We start from the raw sequence: 21825 nt of genomic DNA, 5'->3' as shown, positions 1-21825 counted from the left end.
TTGCAGGCATTTTCTTATGTCCTCTGCACATTGTTATTTGAGGGTGCTGAAGGTAGGGGGTTAGAGGTTGGACTTTCAAAGCCAACCCAAAGGATGACTCATCTAGGGCTGGTTGGTCCCTGTCCCTGGGCCTCAGTCTCTCCATCCATACAATGAGGTGCCTGATGCTCTCGGGGCTCTAATAATCACTGCTCCAGGTCCATTTCTGGCAGAGGAGGGACCTGGCGTCCAGCCACACCTGTGTCTGGGATAGAGGAGCAAAGACCTACCCATCTTTTGGCCCTGAGTCTCATCCACCCAGCATCCCAGAGTGCATTAGGCTGGCTGGCTGGCCCCAGGAGCTCTTGTCCTGTACCTCTGACCTCCCCTCAGGGGCCGCCAGCCTGACCACTCCCCCACCCCCTCAGGCCAGATGCACAGTGGTTCAGCAAGCCGCCGTCCCCTCCCCCAGGGTGGCAACAGGAAGAGGGAAGAAAGAGGATCGTCTCCAGCTGGCCCAGGAGACAGATCTCCTTGTGCCCATCAGCCCTCCAAGAACCCCCCTTCTTCCTCCCTTCCTCTCCGAGGCCTGTCCACGGGGACTTGGGGTCAGCCAGAAAAGTCAGGCAACTTCTCAGGGACCGGAGCAAGGGGAGGTGAGGTCTCCCAACCTGGCCGGGATTCAGCCCCTGAGAGCTGCGGCGGGTGCCCAGCCCCACCCCTTGTGCCCTGTCCGTCCCTTCAGACTTTGACCCTGAGCTCCAGTCCGGGCCGAGGACAGCATGCCCCAGAATCGGGAGCCTCCCTTCAGGAGATAGGACCCTGGGCCCACAGCAGCTGCCTCTTTGCTGCAGAGATTTGGCACGCCAGGTGACTGGGGACAGGGGGAGGGGCACAAAAGGTCTGAGCGTCCCTCCGGTGTCGGCAGAGAAGGTCCACGTCAGAGCCCGACGCAGGTGACAACCTTGCAGGGACCACAGGTAAGCGCCTTCACCTCTCCAAGCCTCAGTGTCCTCATCTAGAACATAGGGATCATAACTCACCTCTTCCAGGGTTAACCTGGATATTAAAAGAGGTGATAACTACAGAGGGCTTAGCACAGAACTCGGCACGAAGCAAGTACTCAATAAAAGGTTAATTATTATTTGGGAGGCTGGGAGCGGTGGCCTGGTTATCCAGCATTGATAGTATATGTTTCATTTTAAAAATAAACTCTGAAACTTTATGAAGAGGTAGCCATAGGGAGCTAATTATATTTATTCAGATAACTCACCTGTGACTTGATTTAAAAACAAAACAAGTCTTTCCTGTTTTTTACACATGTAGCCATCAAAGGCATGAGCTGCTTCAAGGTCTGTTTTAGGGACAAGGGAGGTTATAAGTAAACTATTAGAAGACTGGAAAGTAAACACACTGTCATATGCCAATTTCTTAATGGCTGCCTAAGAGATCTATGGTGCAGCCCAGGAAGCTCAGACAGAACTGGGTCCAGATCTAAACTCTGTGCCACACTGGCTATGTGACTTTAGGGGAGTGACTTCCTCTCTCTGAACCTCAGTCCCCAGTCTGTAGAACCTCTCAGAGCAGTTGCGAGGATAAAGTAAGAGGATGTCTGTACTGCTTCTGTGTGTGTCTGGCAAGTGGCATACGGCCAGAATTCCCTTCATGCTCCACGGATAGGTAGACATTATAATTATACACACACACACACACACACACACACAAATGTAATAACCCCAGCTGTTTGTGTCTTGCTGAATGTACACTCCAAGCATGTTTGGTTAAACTAACAGCATAAAGCAGAAAACATCAACACTAATAGAAACATCAGTAACAATAAGAAAATGGTTGAAGGATAACAGAGCTGTGTGCAAACCGAGTCAAGGACCTAATTACCCACATGCATAAATGGTTTCACCCAAGGCTGGCTCTGTTAGATCCTACAGTCTGACTGCCGATTCTGATAAGGACCTTATCCATTTACGTTCCACTTTAATACATGCAGAAACACTCAGTTGCTGCAACTAGTATCAAATCTGACTCATTTATTCGATTGAGATAATTGATTTAGGACACATTTTCTGTGCTTACCACCAACACACTAAAAATTCCTACACTCATTGAATTTCATGTTTGGTTTTTTTTTATGCAGAAAAAAAAAAAAAAAAAAAACCAGAAGCTTTGGCTGTTATTCTTCACCTGCTTGATTTCATGTTTTTTAAACCGTGGGATTAACACATAGCCCTGTGAGTCAGGTCAGCCTGAGCTCTGCTTCTTACCAGCAGGTGCCTGAACCTCAGTAGCCTCATCTGTAAAATGGGCATGATGACAACCCTGAGGGTTGTTAGAAGATTAAAGGAGATAATGCATGTCAAGTTCTTAGCACAATGAGTAACACATACTAAGAGTTGAAAAGCTCGCAGCTGCTACTGTTTCTCCGCATTGCCAGGTTTTTCCTTTCACAGAGACTTTTTAACTCCAAAACTCTACAAATCTTTTGATCACAAATGTGTGAGTTTGGCCGAATGGACCCTCTTCTGTGAGCCTTAGTTTCTTCTTCTGCATGATGCTATCATGCTTATCTTTAAGATTTTAGACACTGGAGAAACTGAGCTCCATGTTATTACCTGTCTCTCTTTGCAATGGCCAGTAGGTTTTAGAACTTGCTCTGGGTCCTGCCTCATGTTCTTCTCTTGGGCACCTGCCTTCAATTCCAACCAGAGGCTTTGCCATCCCTGAGCAGCCTTGTTACTGGAGACATGCCACGTGACTGCTTTGGTCTGAAGTCCCTTTCTCCCTGCCCAGAGATCTCTCACTCAGTCAAGTGAAGTGACTTATCCAGGGTCACACAGAAGGTGTGTGCCAGGCTGCCCAACCCCCAGCCTGGGCTGTCACTGGCACCCCTCCATACCACAACACCTCCCTCATTACAGGGAATTTTGGAAAATACAGGAAAAGCCTCTATTCCAGGCTTCTTATTGTCAAGGTACGAAAGTGGTCAAATCTCCAGAGCCTATGTAGAGACAGAAAGCCCAGAGAGGGGAAGTAACTTGGCCAAGGTCACACAGCAAGCCAGCAGTGAAGCCAGATCTGACTCCCCTTGCTGTCTTTTCCTCCAGACCCAGTGTTCTTTCTCTTGTTATTCTCAAGGTGCTGGGGGACAGAAAGAGGTCACTGCAGATTGAGGCCAGGTCCCATACCAGGAACTTTCACCAGGCTAGTTATTCAATCTTCAGGCTGACCCGGGAGATGGGGGTTAACCCTATTTCACAGCTGAAGAGATTGGATCTCCTGAGGCAAGGGGTGGAGGAGACAGTGAGGGGGTCCCTGAGCAGGTCCCCCTGCCACCAAAACCAGGCTCGCGGCTGGAAGGAGAATCACCCAGAGGACAATGCTTTTCCGTTTTTTGGTTTTATCTCCAACTTGGCTGCGGAAACCCCAGCAGAGTCCAGTTCTTGTGGGCTGGAGCCATTTTCTCCTTTATAAAACTAGGCCATATTGAGAATGTCCTGCCGTTCAGGGCCACGGGCCGCAGTTGCCAGGAGGCAAGGTCCGTGGGAGGAGAGTTGTGAGCAAAGAGGAGGGAAAGTTGAATTTGGCCCTTCTGGGCACAAAAAGTCCCCTTGTTCTGCCTTAGCAGGAGCCGGCAAAATATTTCCCTGCTGTGCACGGACCAAGCAGCTTCAAGGTCAAAAGCTGCTAGGTCTTCTAAATTTCTGAGGACACCCAGCAGCCCAGTATCCCCAGGGAGGCCTGGAGGTGATGCACTCTGAAGGTCTGAGTTCTGGGGCCAAAAAATGCATCCCAGATACTCACAGCTGCCAGCCTGGCACACAGTAGGTGTGCAGTAAATGCGTATCGAGTTTACTTGAATTAAAATGAAATCCTGGCAGCAGCATTTACTGGCTGTGTGACCTTCTGTAAGATACTCCACCTTTCTGAGTCTTTGTTTCCTTATCTGTAGAATGGGATCGATAACACCAGCCCCTAACTCTTAACGTGGGAGATTTAGGTGCAGTGATGCACAAGAAGTGTTTAGCGCAGGGCTGGCCCACAGTAGGTGCTCCAGAAATGTCAGGAAATCGCTTCTTTTGCCCTGGACACTGTGTTAAGCTTTTTACATCTGCTGCCTTGTGAAAACTTCCATCTACTCTCTGAGGTATGAATTCGTTTTCTCATTTCTCCAGAGAAAGAATTTGAGTCTTGAGAGGCATCTTACCCAAGGTCATGGCCAGCAGACAGCAGAGCTGAGACCTGAGATTTGAAGCCCATTGTCCTAACCACTGGACTTTCCTGGTAGCTCAGATGGTAAAGAATCAGCCTGCAGTGTGCGAGGCCCGGGGTTCAATTCCAAGGTTGGCAAGATCCCCGCTGCCCCCGGAGAAGTGAATGACTACCCACTCCAGTATTCTTGCCTGGAGAATTCCACGGACAGAGGAGCCTTGAGGGCTACAGTTTATGGAGTTGCAAAGAGTCAGACACGATTTATAGACTAAACACACACACACACTATCCTAACCACTAGACTACCTAGCCAACAGCTGGGCTAGGCACTCTGCTGTGTACTTTTTATTCTCCCAGCCTGGGGACAGGATACTCGAGGAGGCTCCCCAGAGAAAGCTGCATCATTTACTGGCTGTGTGGCCTTAGGCAAGTGGCTTTGCCTCTCTGGGCCTCAGTTTTCCCCTGGGTAAGGGTCAACACAAGGCTCAAGTATAAAAAGGGCTGGGCAGTGTCAGGCATCTTCTAAGCCATCAGTGGATGGTGTTGATAACGATGAAGGTGACGGTGAGTGTGGCCCACCTCAACCCTTCCTTCCCGCAGGCTGGCACGATGCGCGTGGTCGTGATCGGAGCGGGCGTCATCGGGCTGTCCACCGCCCTCTGCATCCATGAGCGCTATCGCTCGGTCCTGAAGTCGCTGGATGTGATGGTCTATGCAGACCGCTTCACCCCACTCACCACCACCGACGTGGCTGCCGGCCTCTGGCAGCCCTACCTCTCGGAGCCCAGCAACCCACAGGAGGCGTGAGTGAGGGTCCTAGCGGGTGGTCGGGGCAGAGTCTGCAGAGAGGATGTCCCTTCTCAGGGTTCCTGTCCCCAAGAATGACTTCCTTGAGGCTTTGTCCTGACGTGCTGTAAAGACAATACTAGCACATATTAAGTCCTTGCTGTGTGCCAGACAGATGCTACACTTAACCGTGGCCGAAAGGCCAAGAGGCCATGTGTGTCAGACAGATGAAGGTTTTGTCTCCATCTCTTCCTTAAACTGGGTGGCAGTCAGTGCCCAGGGCATCCGGCTATCAGGAAGATGTCTAAGTGGGTGGACTGATGTTCAAGTTTAGCAAAGAAGTGGCAGAGGTCATTGTTTCAGTTTAGAAACTGCCGACTGCTTCAACACAGGAACCCTCAAATGAATATTGGCTTGATTAGAAGTTTCATCTTCATGCCCATAAATTATGAAACCAATATTCCTGATCAGTGGGTGGCAATTCAGGGGCCTGACCTCCTTCCATCTCATGGCTCTGTCATCCTGCTCGTGGCTTTCAATGTTGCCAGGAGCCAGTGAATGACTGCGGAAGGAGAGAGCATGAGGGCCACCAGGGAGGAGTCTTTAGAGTCCATTGGCCAGAATGCGGCCACATGGCTGCAGCCACCCCTAACTGCAAGGGAGTCTAGGAAACGTGGTCGAGCTGTGTGCCCAGGAGAAAGATAAAGCGTTTGGAAGCGGTGAGCGATGTCTGGGCGTTTATGGGGGGTGAAGTGGGTGGAGAATTCCCAGAGAGAGAGCCTGAACCACGGGACTCAACAGTCCCTAAAGCAGTCAAAGCTTTCATTTAAACTGGCAGCTACATGATCCCAAGCTGGAAGTGGGCTCCAAATATTCATAGTTGTGATGGAACATTCTTTTTTGCCTTTTTTTGCCACTTAATTTTTTTAATTAAAGGATATTTGCTTTACAGAATTTTGCAGTTTTTCTGTCATACATCAACAAGAATCAGCCATAGGTACACCTGTGTCCCCTGCCTCCTGAACCTCCCTTCCATCTCCGTATCCATCTCCCCCTTCTAGATTGTCACAGGGCCTGTGTTTGAGTTCGCTGAGTCACACAGTAAATTCCCACTGGCTGTCTATTTTACACATGGTACTTAAATTTCCATGTTACTCTCTCCATACATCTCACTGTCTCCCTGCTCACCTTCCGCTGTGTCCTTTGGTCTGTTTTCTATGTCCGTTTCTCCATTTCTGCCCTGAAAATTGGAGCATTTTTTAAAAAAAATATTAATTGAAGTATAGTTGATTACAATATTGTTTTAATTTCTGCTGTGCAGCAAAGTGATTCAGTTATGTATTTATATAATCTACATACATTCTTTTTTGAAAGTATTCCTTTCCATTATGGCTTATCATAGGATACTGAGTATAGTGGGTGTGGTGCTCATGGTAAAGAACCTGCCTGCCAATGCAGATGACATAAGAGATGCGGGTTCGATCCCCAGGTCAGGAAGACCTCCTGGAGGAAAGCATGACAACCCACTCCAGTATTCTTGCCTGGAGAATCCCACGGACAGAGGGGTCTGGCAGGCTATGGTCCATAGCGTTGCAAAAAGTAGGACACAACTGAAGTGACTTAGCACGCGCATATGAGTATATTGTAGTTCCCCATGCTATACAGTAGGACTTTGCTGTTTATCCACTCTACATATAATAGCTTACATTTGCCACCCCCAGCCTCCCACTCCACCCCTCCCCCAGCCCCTCTCCCTTGACAACCACAAGCCTGTTCTGTGGTGGTGGAGAATCCTTTGTCCCTCGTCTTCTCTGTTAATGTCGAAATATGAAAAAGGTTATGGGGGGTGACTAGCACTTGAGTCACTGCAGAGTGAATGGGGTGAATTTCTGGATTTGGACACACCCTACCAGCCTGAGCACGATCCTGTGCAAGCCGACCCTGGGAGCTCTCTTGTCCAGCTCAGGGCATTAGGTGACCAAGACTCTGGGGGATCCTTTCAGGCACTGGAACCAGCAGACCTTCAACTATCTCCTGAGCCTCATCGGTTCTCCCAATGCTGCAAACATGGGCCTGGCCCCGGTCTCAGGCTACAACCTCTTCCGTGAAGCTGTTCCGGTGAGTGAGACGTCTTTGGCCATGAACCGTACAGAGAGCAGAGCCTGGTTCACAGATCAAGGCGTGCCCAGGCAGGGTGGGAGGAGGGGGAGGTCCTTCAAGGCCCTTAGGCAGACTCCTGCCTTCAAAACAGGTTTGCTTTAAGTTCTATCTTTGTGGGACTTCCCTGGTGATCCAGCGGTTAAGACTTCGCCTCCCAAAGCAGGAGGTGTGGGTTTGATCCCTGGTTGGGAAGCTAAGATACCACATGCCTCCTAGCCAAAAAACTACAACATAAAAGAGAAGCAATATTGTAACAAATTCAATAAAGACTTGAAAAAACAAACGGTTCACATTAAAAAAAAAAGTCTTGAAAAAAAGGAGAAAGAAATAACTAAAGTTTAAAAAAGTTCTATTTTTGCTTTAAAAATTATTTTTGTTTTCCATTTTATTATTAAACTGCCTTCTAAGAGTGATTATTAAAAAAAGAGAGAGAGAGTGACTATTAACTCCATTATACAGACAAGAAAACTGAGTCTCAGAGAATTCAAGGTGGTCAGTGGTGAGGCCAAAATCTCCCCCTACTGGGTTGTCTGACCCTTCCCTCTGCAACTTCCCACTCTCATCCCTTGGTGACCTTCACTGTTGTCCCTTTTTTTCCTCCCCTATTTATGACCCTACCATATCATTCATCCTCAGCCTTATTCTTACCCTCACGTAGCACCATGGTTAAGAACATGGACTATGAAGCCCCACTGTGTGGGTTCAAATCTCAGTGCCACTGTTTATTAGCTGGGTGACCACAGACAACTTATTTAAACTCTCTGAGCCTCAATGGGCCCATCTGTAAAATGGGACTAAAAATAGCATCTACCTCAATGGGTTGTTGTGAAGATTGAATGGATTGGTATGAGTAAAATGCTTGGCACAGTGCCTTACACATGGTAAACATTACGTAAGTCTTTGTTATTATCACTCTTGTTGATGTTCATCCATCTCTGTGCCGCCTTCTCTTCTTCCTCTAAAGGACCCTTACTGGAAGGATATAGTTCTGGGATTTCGGAAGCTGACTCTCAGAGAGCTGGACATGTTTCCTGATTACAGGTAAGATTATTGTCATGGGTGAAGGAGCTGAGGCCACACAATTCAGATAGACTTATAGGGAATATGGTTTAATTGCTAAGCTGTGTCTGACCCTTGTGACCTCATGGACTGAAGTCCTACAGGCTCCTCTGTCCATGAGATTTTCCAGGCAAGAATACTGGAATGAGTTGCCATTCCCTTCTCCAGGGGATCTTTCCAACCCAGGGATCCAACTCTGGTTTCCTGCCTTGGAGGCAGATTCTTTACTGACTGATCTACCAGGGAAGCCCAAATTTCCTGTTCCATCCCAGGCCTAGAGCCCCTGGGACTCTGATCTCTCAGTGTTCTGTCCAACTCCTTCTGGAAACCCACCTCTCCAAAATGTGCCTTAGACTATGGAGGTAGGGAATATGGATACAGATCTCAAGCCCAGAAGTTCCATTTGTTGTTGCTAAGTCTTGTCTGACTCTTTTACGATCCCATGGACTGTAGCCTGCCAGGCTCCACTGTCCATGAGATTTTCCAGTCAAGAATACTGGAGTGGAGTGCCATTTCCCTCTCTAGGGGATCTTCCTGACTCAGGGATTGAACCCACATCTCCTGCATTGGCAGGTGGATTCTTTACCACCGAGCCACCAGGGAAGCCCCTGGAAGTTCCATACCACTATCCTGTTTTGTAGATGAGGAAACTGAGCTTCAGAAAGACCAAGTCACTTCCCCAGGTCACACAGCAAAGTGACCACAATAGGATTCCAACCCTGTCCAAACCCCTCTATTCTTTTCTCTACAGCCTGATGCTTCTATGATCCTCTCCTCACCTCGCTCCATGTCTGAATCTTCTCTACAGATTCACATCCATTTCCACTTGCACGCCCCAATGTCAAGGAGAGCTTTTATAGAAAATATTTCCTTGCTTTGAGCTGAAAATCGCTTTCCCCTTGAATGTCACCTGATTGTCCCCACTCCACCCTTTTATGGGCCCAGAGAATGTGACAGCCACCCCTATTTGATAGCCTTCAAATACAGCTCTGATTCCAATCCTCTCTTCCCACATTTTGCTGCCTGTGACTCTAGCTATGGCTGGTTCAACACAAGCCTGATTCTGGAGGGGAGGAAGTATCTGCAGTGGCTGACTGAAAGGTGAGATTTGCAGCTTTATTTTGAAGAAAGCAGCTCCCAGGAACCAGGGTTGTAGTGAATGACAGTTCATGGGGTTTATCTTTGTACTTCGTGCATGCTCAGTCACTCAGTCATGTCTGACTCTTTGCGACCTCGTGGAGTGTATAGCCTGCCAGGCTCCTCTGTCCATGAGATTTCCCAGGCAAGAATACTGGAGCAGATTGCCATTTCCTTCTCCAGGGGATCTTTCCAACCCAGGGATTGAACCCGTATCTCCTGTGTCTCTTGCAGGCAGTTTCTTTACCCCTGCGCCACCTGGTAAGCCCTAAATGTTGATGAAAACCTTTAGGTTTGGTGGGAGCTATCCTTGGTCCTGACCACCTCTGTGCAGTAGGACAGTGCTTTCCACACCTGGTTGAAACCACTTGAGAAGCTTTTTACATGTGATATTTATCATCAGCCTCACCAAAATCTGTGATGTTAGTGTAATAGTTTTAAATATATTCTCCTAAGTTTTTCCAGATATATAGACACCATCATCGAGCATAAGTTGGCTTTTATTTTTATACCTCACATTTGTTTTTTGTCTGACTGCTCTGGCCAGTACCTCCAGAACAACACTAACGAATGCAGATGATAGTGGATGTCCCCGTCTTGCTCCTTTTGTTGATAAGAATCCTGTAGTATTCTCAATTAGCAAACATTAGCTTGAGAGGTATATCTGTATCTATATTCACCAACATTCATATTAAGGAAGATTCCATAAATTTCCTGTATGTTATTATCTTATTAATATTTAAAAATCTGGAATGGATGGTGACTTTCCTCAAATGACTTGGGAAGGTTTTAAAAATATAAATTTCGGGGCCCCACTTTATAGCTACTGATCAGATTCTCTGGGGTGGGGCTCAGAAATTTATATTTTAAAAAGTCCTCTGAGTGACTGTAATCATCAACCAGGTTTGGAAATCATTGTATCAAAACATGGTTACACCTCCTAACCTTAGGACACTCATGGCTCCTGTCCAGCCTTTCCAGGGAAGAGTGTCCCCAGTTTTTCTACTGATATCTTGAGGAAACTATGAGGGTAAAGTAATTATGAGATTGTGCTTCAGCTTGTACAGTGTTTTACTTCCTATTCTCCTAATGTTTCTACTATATTCCTAATAGTGACATACATTTTTTTCCTCTGTGAAATTTAAGGGGAGAGGTGGGTGTCCCCAGCCCACCTCCTTCCTCACGCTCTGCTGCTGACAAAGGAGCATGCGGTATTGATCCAACGCTGCCTGTCCTCCACTCCGCATCTCATCCCCTTTGATAATACAGAGCAGCATCTCGGGTAGTAAGAGTTTCGGTTTCAATTGGGTTTCGGTCCCAATCCCATCACTGACTCATGCTACGACCTTCAACAAGGCCCTTCTCCCATCTCCATCTGCTCAACGAGGGGCGTGGACTGTCTCAGGTTTCCCAAGGGACATTTCAGAGGCTGCTGGTCCACCAAGGTGCTAACGAACCGACTGGACTATATAGTCATATTCTCAAGGAGCATCTTGTAGGACTAACATCCTCAAAGGGTTCTTTGGGAAATATCCGCCCCCTGCCCCCGCCGTCCTCAGAGAACTGAATGCTTGACTTTTGGATGTGTTTGATCATCCCAGGTTAACTGAGAGAGGAGTGAAATTCTTCCTGCGGAAGGTGGAGTCTTTTGAGGAGGTGAGCTGAAGGGCCGGAAGGGGCTGGGTGTGGGAGAGAGGAAAAGAAGGGAGGCCTTTGCTTTCTGTTACAGGGTTGGGGAAGGCCTTCTCAGGCTCCCAGGGTTCCTGTGAGGCCTGTCCCAGACTTTAGGCCTATTTTTAATCCCAGAAGGACTCAGGCATTCTGCCTTGATGTGGGTGGCAGAAGCAAAGGAACAGTAGAACCATGGTGGCCATGGTGGCCATTAGGGGCTAATCTGTGTCTGGGCCTCAGTGGATTTTAGGGCCAGAGAGCTGGCTGCCTCTTCTTGCTATCAGCCACAGCCCACTCCTCAAGATCTAGATGTTTGGCTGCTTCTTATCAACATCTGGGGTGATGCTGATACAAAACAAAGTGACTTAGGTCCAGAGTGACACCACCATCCGTAATAATGATAGTAGCATGCACCATTAGCAGGCCCTGGCTATGTACCAGGAGCTGTGCTGTATCACTCGATCCCAGCACCCAGAAAAGTGCTTAGCACATGGGAGACTCTTGGTACTTGCATGCCTGCATACTTAGTCGTGTCCACAACTCTTTGCGATCCCATGGACTGTAGCCCACCAGGCTCTTCTGTCCATGGGATTTTCCAGTCAAGAATACTGGAGTGGGTTGCCCTTTCCTCCTCCAGGGAATCCCCTGGAGGAGGGTGTTGCAACCTGGGTCGAGGGGATCTTTCCAACCCAGGGATTGAACCCATGTCTCCTGCTTTGGCAGGTGGATTCTTTACCACTGAGCAACCAAGGAAGCCCCCTTGGTACCTACTAAAATAAAAGAGCATCTGCTCTAGGTCAAGCCCTGATGGGCACTTGGAATGCATACTTGAATTAGACACAGCTCTCATTCCCAAGGGGCTCAGAGTCCAGTGTGGCAAATACTAGCTTGTGAACAATACCAGTGTGTTTCAGGAGTGACCTATAAGGAGAGTCACTGGGGCTGGGCTGGGAGTTTGGGTACCCATGATGCTACATCTTTGAGTTATGGAGCATCGAATACAAATGCATGGAGCTAGGGCTTCCAACGTGCCTTCTGCAGATGTCTTGGCAGAGAAGGAGGCAAGAGAATGAAATAAAAAGGAGGCAGAAGGAGGGAGAAAACTATCTCTGCATCCTTTCTGACTTCTTCTGGAAGGTTCCAAGAAGGTTTCCCCCTTCTGTAGTACTCCTTTCCAAACACATTACAGCATTTATATCACACTGGAACCAGCAGCCTATGAACAGATAGTACCAGCCCCAATTAATAGCTAAGGAAGCTGAACCTTGTGGAGGGGATGGGGCATTTCTGAGGTCACACAGTAGGTAAATGGCAGGGCAGTATTGGAGGCAGGTCCATGGATTCCTCATTGAGCCCCACTCCCTAGCTGTTCCACAGGGAGCAGGGAGCTGCAGGGTGGAAGAAGCCAAGGGATCCTAGGGTCCTCAACCCCTTTCAACCCACCTGCCCTGTTGATTGCTACCAGGTGGTAAGAGAAGGAGCCGATGTGATTATCAACTGCACTGGGGTGTGGGCTGGGGCGCTGCAACCAGATCCCCTGCTGCAGCCAGGCCGAGGGCAGATCATTAAGGTAAGTCTGAAGGTGAGGGATAAGCTATTGCTGATAGATTGGTTCTGCCTGCTTTTTTCATTTGTAAAGATAGAGGCTGAATCTGGAACTTCTGAGAGAGGAACCCCCACCCAGTCTTCAGGGAATTTGCATGTTAAAGAAACAAGAACCAAGAACACAACCCTCCCAAACATACTCTTTTTTTTGGCAGAGTTCTTAATAGTAAAGCATGTATATGTGTGTGTGTGTTCGTATATGGGAGCGGCATACACCGGTATCAAAATAAAAAGAGCGTATGTTTATGAAATGTCTGCTAAATGCCAAACACAGACCCAAGCACTTCATCGTGTTAATTAATTTGACCCTCACAGGAACCTTTTGAGATGGGTACTATCACATCACCATTACCATCCTACAGATGGGAAAACTGAGGCATGGAGGGATTAAGTAACACGTACAAGTCCATACATATCATAGTAATTAGTGGAACTGGTATTAGAACCCAGGCGCCTGAGTGTGTAAGCATTGTTCCACCCCACCTCTCACTGTGTACATCTGTCTATGTGTGAGGCATGCCTATTTGTGAGTATGTGTGCTTATGTGTGCCCATGTGAGCATACACGAGTGCGTTCATAGGTACGTGCGTTCCCAAGGTGAGCGAACATGTGTGTGCATTTACACATGTGTGTTGGGCTTCTCTGTGGATGAGAATGTGTGATGCTTTGGGGACCAGGGGTGACTCTCCATTAGGACAGCTCTTCCTGCAAAAGTAAGCAGTCAAGTGCAGACGTGGGACAGAGGGGTCATGGGAGGGCCAAGGGCTGACTGTGCCACTCCTGCCAGGACATGTGGTCATAAAGGGACCAGGGGAAGGGAGCCCACTGATCTGACTCTCCTGATGAGACTTCTCTGTCCTCAATCAACAGGTGGATGCGCCATGGTTGAAACACTTCGTTATCACCCATGACCCTGAGAGAGGCATCTACAAGTCTCCATACATCATCCCAGGGTAAAAAAAAACCTGACATTGTAGGGCGAAGGAGGGAGAGTACCTTCCTGCTCTTTTTATGCCCTGCTCCTTGGCCCAGGGCTCTTGCTTAATCTTTTCAGGTTTTTTTCCCTCCAATGTTTTTAAGTGAGGCTGAGCAAAAATTCAATCCCTGAGAAGGCAGGACTCAGCCTTACCTGGGCTCTATCTTGAACCTGATTTGGGACGACAGTAGCTATGAGACTGGAGACAAAGGTAGCGGATGCGGATGGCAGTGACACGAGCAGCGTTGTAAATGGCCATAAAGGGAGTGGTGGTGGGGCTGATGATGATAGCATTGTCGATGGAGGAATGGTGGGAGCGGGGATCAGTCCAGTTCAGTTGCTCAGTCGTATCCGACTCTTTGCGACCTCACAGACTGCAGCACGCCAGGCTTCCCTGTCCATCACCAACTCCTGGAGCTTGCTCAAACTCACATCCATTGAGTCGGTGATGCCATCCAACCATCTCGTCCTCTGTCGTCCCCTTTTCCTCCTGCCTTCAATCTTTCCCAGCATCAAGGTCATGTTATAGATGAGGAGACCAGTGTGGATGATGGATGGTAGTGAGTGGGAGTTGGGGGTGGTAGTTGGTGCTGATGTAGATGACACTATTCATGTTGACTTTTAATAGTGTTGCAGGGACTTCCCTGGTGGTCCAGTGGCTAAGATTCTGTGCTCCCAATGCAAGGGGGTCGACTTTGATCCCTGGTTGGGGAACAACATTCTGCATGCCACAACAGTCAAAGATCCCATGTGCTGACTGCCTCAATGGCAATTTTAGTGGTGTGGCAGAGATGATAGTGTTCATGCAATGCTAATGGTGGTGGCAGAGATGGTGAAAGGAGTTGATGGTGATGACATGTTAATGGTAGCAAGGAAGGCAGTAGCGAAGATGATGTTGTTGATGGAGAAGACAGTATTTTCCCCAATATTGCTGAGATGTCATTGACATATAACATTGTGTACGTTTAAGATGTACAACATGATGATGCGATCTATGTATGTACCGTGAAATGATTACCACAATAAGGTTAGTTGACACATTCATCACATCACAATTATAGTTTTGTGTATGTAAGCAGATACATACATATGTATGTAGGTCTTGGTGAGAACATTTAAGATCTACTCTCTTAGCAACACTCAAGGATATAATACAGTATTGTTGACTATCATTATCATGCTGTGCATTAGAAGGGATGACAATAAAGACAGTGATGCTAACGGTGAGGGTGGAGGTGGTGGCAGTTGACGGTGATGCCAATGGCAATTGTAGTGATGTTGGTGTTATTAGTAGGGATGATAATGTTTGGGGTTTTTTGAGTTTTTATATTTAATATTTTAGTTTTATTGAGTCTAGTTGATTTACAACATTGTGTTCGTTTCAGGGGTACAGCAAAGCGATTCAGTTATACTTACACATATATTCATTCTTTTTTAGGCTCTTTCCTCATTTATTTTAACACAGAATATTGAGCAGAGTTGCCTGTGCTACACAATAGGGCCTTCTTGGTTATCTATCTTATAGTGTGTGTATGTGTGTTCATTCCAAGCTCCTGATTTATGCCTTCCCCTCCATTTCCCCTTTGGTAACCATAAGTTTGTTTTCAATATCTGTGGGATTATAATGTTGATCTAGGTAAACACGGGAATAAGGGTGAGCATGGCAATGACTCCTCCCCCCTTATCTCAAAGGCTTCGTTTCCCTTCATCTTTGACCTTGTTCACTTTATCCAGGCTCCAGGCAATAACCCTTGGCGGCATCTTCCAGCTGGGGAACTGGAGTGAGACAAGTAATATCCCAGACCACAACACCATTTGGGAAGGCTGCTGCAGACTGGAGCCCACACTGAAGGTAAGGTGGGGAGAGATTCTTGCTCTAGACCAGGATCTAGCAGCTTGATGATCATAAGGAAACTTGAGGGGGGGAAGATACTGTGACTGGGACAATTGAGCAAAAGAATTCCAAGAAGGGACTGACAATGGAAGTCCTGCTGTGGGCCAATGAAACCCGTCCAGTCATGGCTAAGAGTAGCTCTCTCTTGAGGTGACATCCCACCCCCCAGACACCGTAGGCTGTCTTCGCATGGAGCAGATGTACTTGTTGCAGAAATCTGTTTTCACATTTGTCTGCCGGTGGTGACAGTGGTGACAGTGGTGAGGGTGGGGATGGAGTGGTTGGTGCTGGCGGAGAGGGAAGCACATGGGACTCCCCCGGCAGTCTGGTGCCTGGGACTCCACACTTCCACTGCAGGTGTGTGGGTTCTGTCCCTAGTCAGGGGACTAGGATCCTGCATGAAGTATGGCCTGGCCAAAAGAAAAACAAATCTGAACGTGGTGATAATGATGGGGATGAGACCATACTATGGTGGTGGCTGGTGGTGATGGTGGCTAATAAAAAACCATGACTGGTGGTGGTGGTGAGGTTCCAAAGCTGTCTCGACCACCTACAAATGGCAACAGGGGAAAAAAAAAAATCCAGAGTTGAATTACCAATGCTTTTTTTTCCAGGATGCAAAAATTATCGGTGAATGGTCTGGCTTCCGGCCAGTACGCCCCCAGGTTCGACTAGAAAGAGAACAGCTTCGCTTTGGATCGTCAAACACAGAGGTATGTTTTCTTGGCAAGGAAAGCAATACTCTCTCCTGACACCTAAGAATGCACTGGCATTCTGAGGACTAGTCATACTGACTTCAGGCAGGGGCCATAATGGCTAATAGCCCCTCCTCTATAAATGGGGAACTGAGGCCCAGTGATGGTAGAGGACATGCCCAAGGTCATACAGAGGGCAGTGCTCCCACCTGCTAAAGTCTGTGTGAAGTGGAAGGAAAAGGGGGCGTTTATTGAGCATCTACTTTGTGTCCACGACAAGAACGACCCAATTGAATCTCCCCTACAGCTCTTTGGGACACGGACGGTTGTCCCCATGCTTCAGATGGCAAACTGGGGTTCCCAGACCTGGAATTCACTGGCCTCCGTCAGACCAGTGGTGAGGGCAAGGCTGGGAAGTAGTCTGAATTTGAGTCCAGTGCCATTTCTCAGATGTCCAAATTGGGTTGCCCATCATCTCTTTAGGGCCCCCCTCATCTCCTCTCTCATGGGGTGGGAACTGGGCTTACCAAAAAAGTGAGAATTGTCTGGGCTTGAAGAAATCTGGGTCACCCTTCCTCCTTTATCCCGGTCATATGGTGTGTGTGTGTGTGTAGAACAGTTTTGTGTATATATGTGTGCAGAGAATTGTGTGTCCATCTGTAAGAGAAGTTGTCTGTGCAGGGGTGGGGTAGGGGAGTTGGGGGGAGAGTCACATATAGAATGTAACTCCTTGTTAACGGTTTCAGCTTTGAAAAAGGCCTCTGGGGTCTAACCTCTCCCGAGTTCACCTATACGGTACCCCTGCTTTTCCTTCCTCCCAAGGTGGGTAGGAGAATCTACTTATTAATACAGGAGGTTCAGCTGTCAGGAGCAGTATGGGAATGAGGAAAGTGATATAGGGAACTTCAAATAATTTGATGTGGGGGTGAAGGAAATCTCTGATCAAGTTCTAGATGATTCAACTTTTTCTGTGCTGAGTGCTCAAAGCAGGTCCACTTCCTAAGTAGAAAAGTCTAGAATGTTGAACTCCAGTTCCCCAAACACCCGCCCCTTACTGCTCTTCCTGGGGTCTGCCATCCCACCATGGTACCAAGAGAAGTTCTGATACCATCAGGCTTGGCCCAGGATTCTTCAGGAAGCTCCTGAATCTTCCAGGGCAGCCCAGAACTTCTCTCTTGCCTCTCCCAGGTCATCCACAACTATGGCCATGGAGGCTTCGGGCTCACCATCCACTGGGGCTGTGCCCAAGAGGTGGCCAAGCTCTTTGGGAAAATTCTGGAAGAAAGGAATTTGCTCAGGATACCACCATCCCACCTCTAAGATGCCAGTGACCACCGCCTCGCCTCAATAGCTCCCTGCTCCTCTCAGTCACTAAAAACTGTGTTCTATCACTTGCCCCAGTCCACCCCACCCCTGACTTCTTTCTGCAAGAAGCACAAGGTGAGAGGAAACCACAAGGTCAATTCCAAGAAGTGAGTATGACTCTTCCGGTGGCCGAGGTATCTCTCTTGAGTCCACTTATATGGTGTCATTGCTTCCTTTTTCCTCCTAAGGTGGGTAGCAGAATCTATTAACATAGGTGGGCCACCTGTCTGGAGCAGGACAGCAGACATTAAGAAGTACAGCCAGAACTGTTACCCAATGCATTCGCAGAGGAAGGAACGCTCAGAAAATCCAAGTGGTGAGACAGCTCTGAGTGAGGAGGGTTGAGGAAGCTTTGAGTGAGGAAGCTCTGAGTGAGGAGGGTGTGAGGAAGCTCTGAGTGAGGAGGGTATGAGTGAGGAAGCTCTGAGTGAGGAGGGTATGAGGCAGCTCTGAGTGAGATGGGTTGAGGAAGCTTTGAGTGAGGAAGCTCTGAGTGAGGAAGCTCTGAGTAAGGAGGGTATAAGGAAGTTCAGTGTGAGGGAGGGTGTGAGGAAGCTCTGAGTGAGGAGGATGTGAGGAAGCTCTCAGTGAGGAGGGTGTGAGGAAGCTCTGAGTGAGGAAGCTGAGTGAGGAAGCTCTGAGTGAGGAGGGTATGAGGAAGTTCAGTGTGAGGGAGGGTGTGAGGAAGCTCTGAGTGAGGAGGGTGTGAGGAAGCTCTGAGTGAGGAGGGTATGAGTGAGGAAGCTCTGAGTGAGGAGGGTATGAGTGAGGAAGCTCTGAGTGAGGAGGGTATGAGTGAGAAAGCTCTGAGTAAGGAGGGTATGAGGAAGCTCTGAATGAGGAGGGTTGAGGAAGCTTTGAGTGAGGAAGCTCTGAGTGAGGAGGGTGTGAGGAAACTCTGAATGAGGAAGCTCTGAGTGAGGAGGGTACGAGGAAGCTCTGAGTGAGGAGGGTATGAGGAAGTTCAGTGTGAGGGAGGGTGTGAGGAAGCTCTGAGTGAGGAGGATGTCAGGAAGCTCTGAGTGAGGAGGGTGTGAGGAAGCTCTGAGTGAGGAGGGTATGAGGAAGTTCAGTGTGATGGAGGGTGTGAGGAAGCTCTGAGTGAGGAGGGTGTGAGGAAGTTCAGTGTGAGGGAGGGTATGAAGAAGTGCTCAGTGAGGAGGATTGAGGAAGTGCCGAGTGAGGGAGGGTGAGGAAGCTCTGAGTCAGGGAAAATGTGAAGAAATGCTGAGTAAGGAAGGATGTGAGGAAGCGCTGAGGGAGGGAGCTTGTGAAAAAATGCTGTGTGAGGGAGGGTCTGAGGAAGCTCTGAGTGAGGAGGCTCTGAGTGAGGAGGGTTAAGGAAGCAGTGAGTGAGGAGGGTATGAAGAAACACTGAGTGAGGAGGGTATGAGGATGGCTGAGGGAGGGACGGTGTGAGGAAGCTCTGCATGAAGAGGGGTGTGAGGAAGCTGTGTTAAGGGAGAGTGGAAGTGGGAGTGTTTCCCAGTTTCCCAACACTCAGGAAGCTCTGAGTGTTGGAGGATAGAAGAAGTGCTGAGTGCGGGAGCTCTGAGTGTGGAAGGCGTGAGGCATCTTTGAGTATGGCAGGGTGTGAGGTAGCTCTGAGGGAGGGAGCTCTAAGTTAGGGAGTGGAAGCTCTAGTGAGGAGGCTCTGAGTGAGGAAGGTTGTGGAGGCTGCTAGTGAGGGAGAGGGTGTGGAAAGCCTGAGTGTGGGGAGTCCTGAGTAAGGGTTAATGTGATGCAGCTCTGAGCGAGTGAGGATGTTCCAACCTTGGTGCAGTAAGGCCACAGAAAGCACTTGAGGGAGCGCTGTAAGATTTCATGGCAGGAGGAGGCCAAAGAGGCTAGACATTGAACAACATGTAAAGCCTGTTCCACACCCATGCTAGAACCATGCCACCTTGATTACTTGTAGCTTTGTAGAAAGTTTTAAAATCCCAGCTGGGATTTTTGATAGGGATTTTGTTAAATTTATGAAGTCAATTTTAGGAGTTCTGATATGGACACCTTAACAGTTTTAAATCTTCAGATTCATGGTCATGGAATGTCTCTATTTTTTAGATCTTTAATTTCTTTCAGGATTGTTTTATAGTTTGTAAATGTCTTGGACTCTTGTTAAATTTATTCTGCTTTATCCTTTTTGAGGCTATTGCAAGTCAAATTGTTTAATTCAGGAAGTGCTCTGTTTTCTGGCATGTGGGGACAGGAATATTTGAAGTGGTTCATCATCAAATATTCTTGATTAATGGAGAATGATTATATGTGATGTATCTAGATGTTCAAATGTCAAGGAATCAGAATACAGTAAAGTACCAACAGTGACTAAGTCTGACTGTAATCATGGAATCTGGACTGTAATCATGAGGAGCCAGAAGGGACTTCAGAATGTTCTAGAGCTTTGGGATTGGCCTCCTGGGTGCCTCCCATAGCACTCTGCATTCCTCCATTAATGCCCGTATGGCTCTGTGTCCCACTGTGTAGTGTTTTCTCCACACTACACTATGAGTTCATGAAGGATCATGTCTTAATTCTTTTCTGCATCCTCAGTGCTGAATATCATACCAATATATGGTGGATATTCCATATGCCACTACATAAGCCGTAACAGTTACAATGAACAGACCTGAGAGTTTACCTATGCGTTGCTACGGGTTCCAGGCATACCGGTAATGTCGTGACCAAAGCTGCCATGTTTGTACCTCTTGAGCCCACCCCTCCCTGACTCAAGCAATTGGACCAATGCTGAACTGGACCCATCAACTTCCTCTCTTGAGATTTTGAAAGTGGGACACTGATCAGCTGAGTCAGCTATGTTTGCAGAGCTGAACCCTGGTGAGTGGAAGCCATATGCAAGGTTAGGTACATGCAGCAGCCACGAGGGGGCAGAAGGAAGCCAGTCTGCAGAGAGGGACAGAAACCAGGGCCTCAGATTTGGAGAGGGCTGCCTCCAGCCCAGTGGCTATTTTGCAGTTCCATTTATTTCAGAGAACTTTCCAAGGCTGCAAACGGGTCGCCCATCAACCATACCTGGCCTACAGATGAATTTTATTAGACTCACACATTTAAAATTTTTTAACAATCCAACACACTAAAGTTAAAAAAAATTTTTTTTTGATCTAGCATTCAATATTTTGGAGATTTCACATAAGAATCCAGATTCTTGTCTTGAAAATCAGGTGACCTCATGATACAACAATATCAGCTGGAGCTGAGTAGCAGCCACTGCCTTTGGACAGGGCTCATGTCCTGTACTCTGCCACAATCTTCCTCTCTTCCTGTTGTTCCTTACACTTCTGTTTCCCATATTTATATTCCCCAGGAAATTAACTACTGTTCGCAGTCTTATTTTAAAGTTTTAGTTAAAGTTGTTCTGTTCCTTGCAATTGTAACAGCCTTCATGAGAACTCTATGTCAAGGTTTCTCTTGGCTATCTCCCATCCCACCATCACTGCCTTCCTTCTCTGTACTAACAGAATCTCAGTTTTGTGTTCAAGAGTCTCTGGGTATCCCTTGATCCAGTGGGAGGTAGGCCCTTCCTTCCCCAACTAGGGGAGAGCTCATGCTGGGATTGGCATGTGACCCAGGTCTGACTAATGCAAAGCAATAGTAAATCTGTAGGACTTCTCTTTCCAGCCAAAACAACAGACTCTTTAGAAAGAAAACCTGTTGTGACTGCTCCTTCCCCATTCTACCTCTTTTGAAAAAAAAAACTTGATGCCTGGCACATTGGCAACCATTCTGCCACCATGAGGTTTCACACTTTGGGTCAATGGCTGACATGCAGAAGAAGGTTGGGAGGGAAAAAAAAAAAAAAAAAAAGCTGGGTCCTTGATGACATTGTTGAGCTACGGAACCTTCCCTGGAACTGTCTGACTCTGGGCTTGTTGTTAAATGAACAATATTCTAAAGGGTTAAACTACTATTGGTTGGTTTTGCTGTTACTGACAGCTCAAGGTTATTCTAGTCCTTTGATGTTTATTGTCATAACCAAGGAAGACTTCTGATATCATCTTTCAAGGCTCTATGTTGCTTGCTGCTGCTAAGTCGCTTCAGTTGTGTCCGACTCTGTGCGACCCAATGGATGGCAGCCCACCAGGCTCCCCCGTCCCTGAGATTCTCCAGGCAAGAACACTGGAGTGGGTTGCCATTTTCTTCTCTAATGCATGAAAGTGAAAAGTGAAAGTGAAGTTGCTCAGTCGTGTCCGACCCTCAGTGACCCCATGGACTGCGGCCTTCCAGGCTCCTCTGTCCATGGGAGTTTCCAGGCAAGA

The 21825-nt window shown here is 47.8% G+C and overlaps 1 protein-coding gene across 3 annotated transcripts; it reads left to right on the top strand.

The window, feature by feature from the left end:
* The first annotated feature begins 468 nt into the window (after positions 1-468).
* DAO (D-amino acid oxidase) lies at positions 469-19876 on the top strand. 3 transcript variants are annotated; one of them, XR_011561206.1, is made up of 13 exons: positions 469-959; positions 4167-4287; positions 4804-5006; positions 6993-7107; positions 8114-8190; positions 9244-9309; positions 10947-11001; positions 12482-12586; positions 13492-13574; positions 15332-15449; positions 16106-16204; positions 17375-18201; positions 18489-19876. XR_011561206.1 is itself a non-coding variant. In XM_019977964.2 (12 exons), exons 2-12 carry the CDS (start codon positions 4285-4287, stop codon positions 17504-17506), a joined length of 1056 nt encoding a protein of 351 aa, XP_019833523.1. In that variant the 5' UTR covers positions 469-959; positions 4167-4284; the 3' UTR covers positions 17507-19876. The 3 variants fall into 3 exon arrangements, 2 of the variants coding, with proteins under 2 accessions (XP_019833523.1, XP_019833524.1); XM_019977964.2 differs by having other exon boundaries at positions 17375-19876; XM_019977965.2 differs by lacking the exon at positions 4167-4287 and having other exon boundaries at positions 471-959; positions 17375-19876.
* Positions 19877-21825: the final 1949 nt, after the last annotated feature.

Source organism: Bos indicus, chromosome 17 (genome assembly GCF_029378745.1).
Source record: "Bos indicus isolate NIAB-ARS_2022 breed Sahiwal x Tharparkar chromosome 17, NIAB-ARS_B.indTharparkar_mat_pri_1.0, whole genome shotgun sequence".
Lineage (NCBI taxonomy): Eukaryota > Metazoa > Chordata > Mammalia > Artiodactyla > Bovidae > Bos > Bos indicus.
Note: the sequence above shows the minus strand (reverse complement) of the source record. Positions and strands in the feature narration are given on the sequence as shown.

Excerpts from the sequence above, each read along its gene's own strand:
- DAO (XM_019977964.2), top strand. Across the intron at positions 9,310-10,946 it reads CTGCAGTGGCTGACTGAAAG|GTTAACTGAGAGAGGAGTGA; the intron begins GTGAGATTTGCA and ends TGATCATCCCAG. Across the intron at positions 15,450-16,105 it reads GACTGGAGCCCACACTGAAG|GATGCAAAAATTATCGGTGA; the intron begins GTAAGGTGGGGA and ends TTTTTTTTCCAG.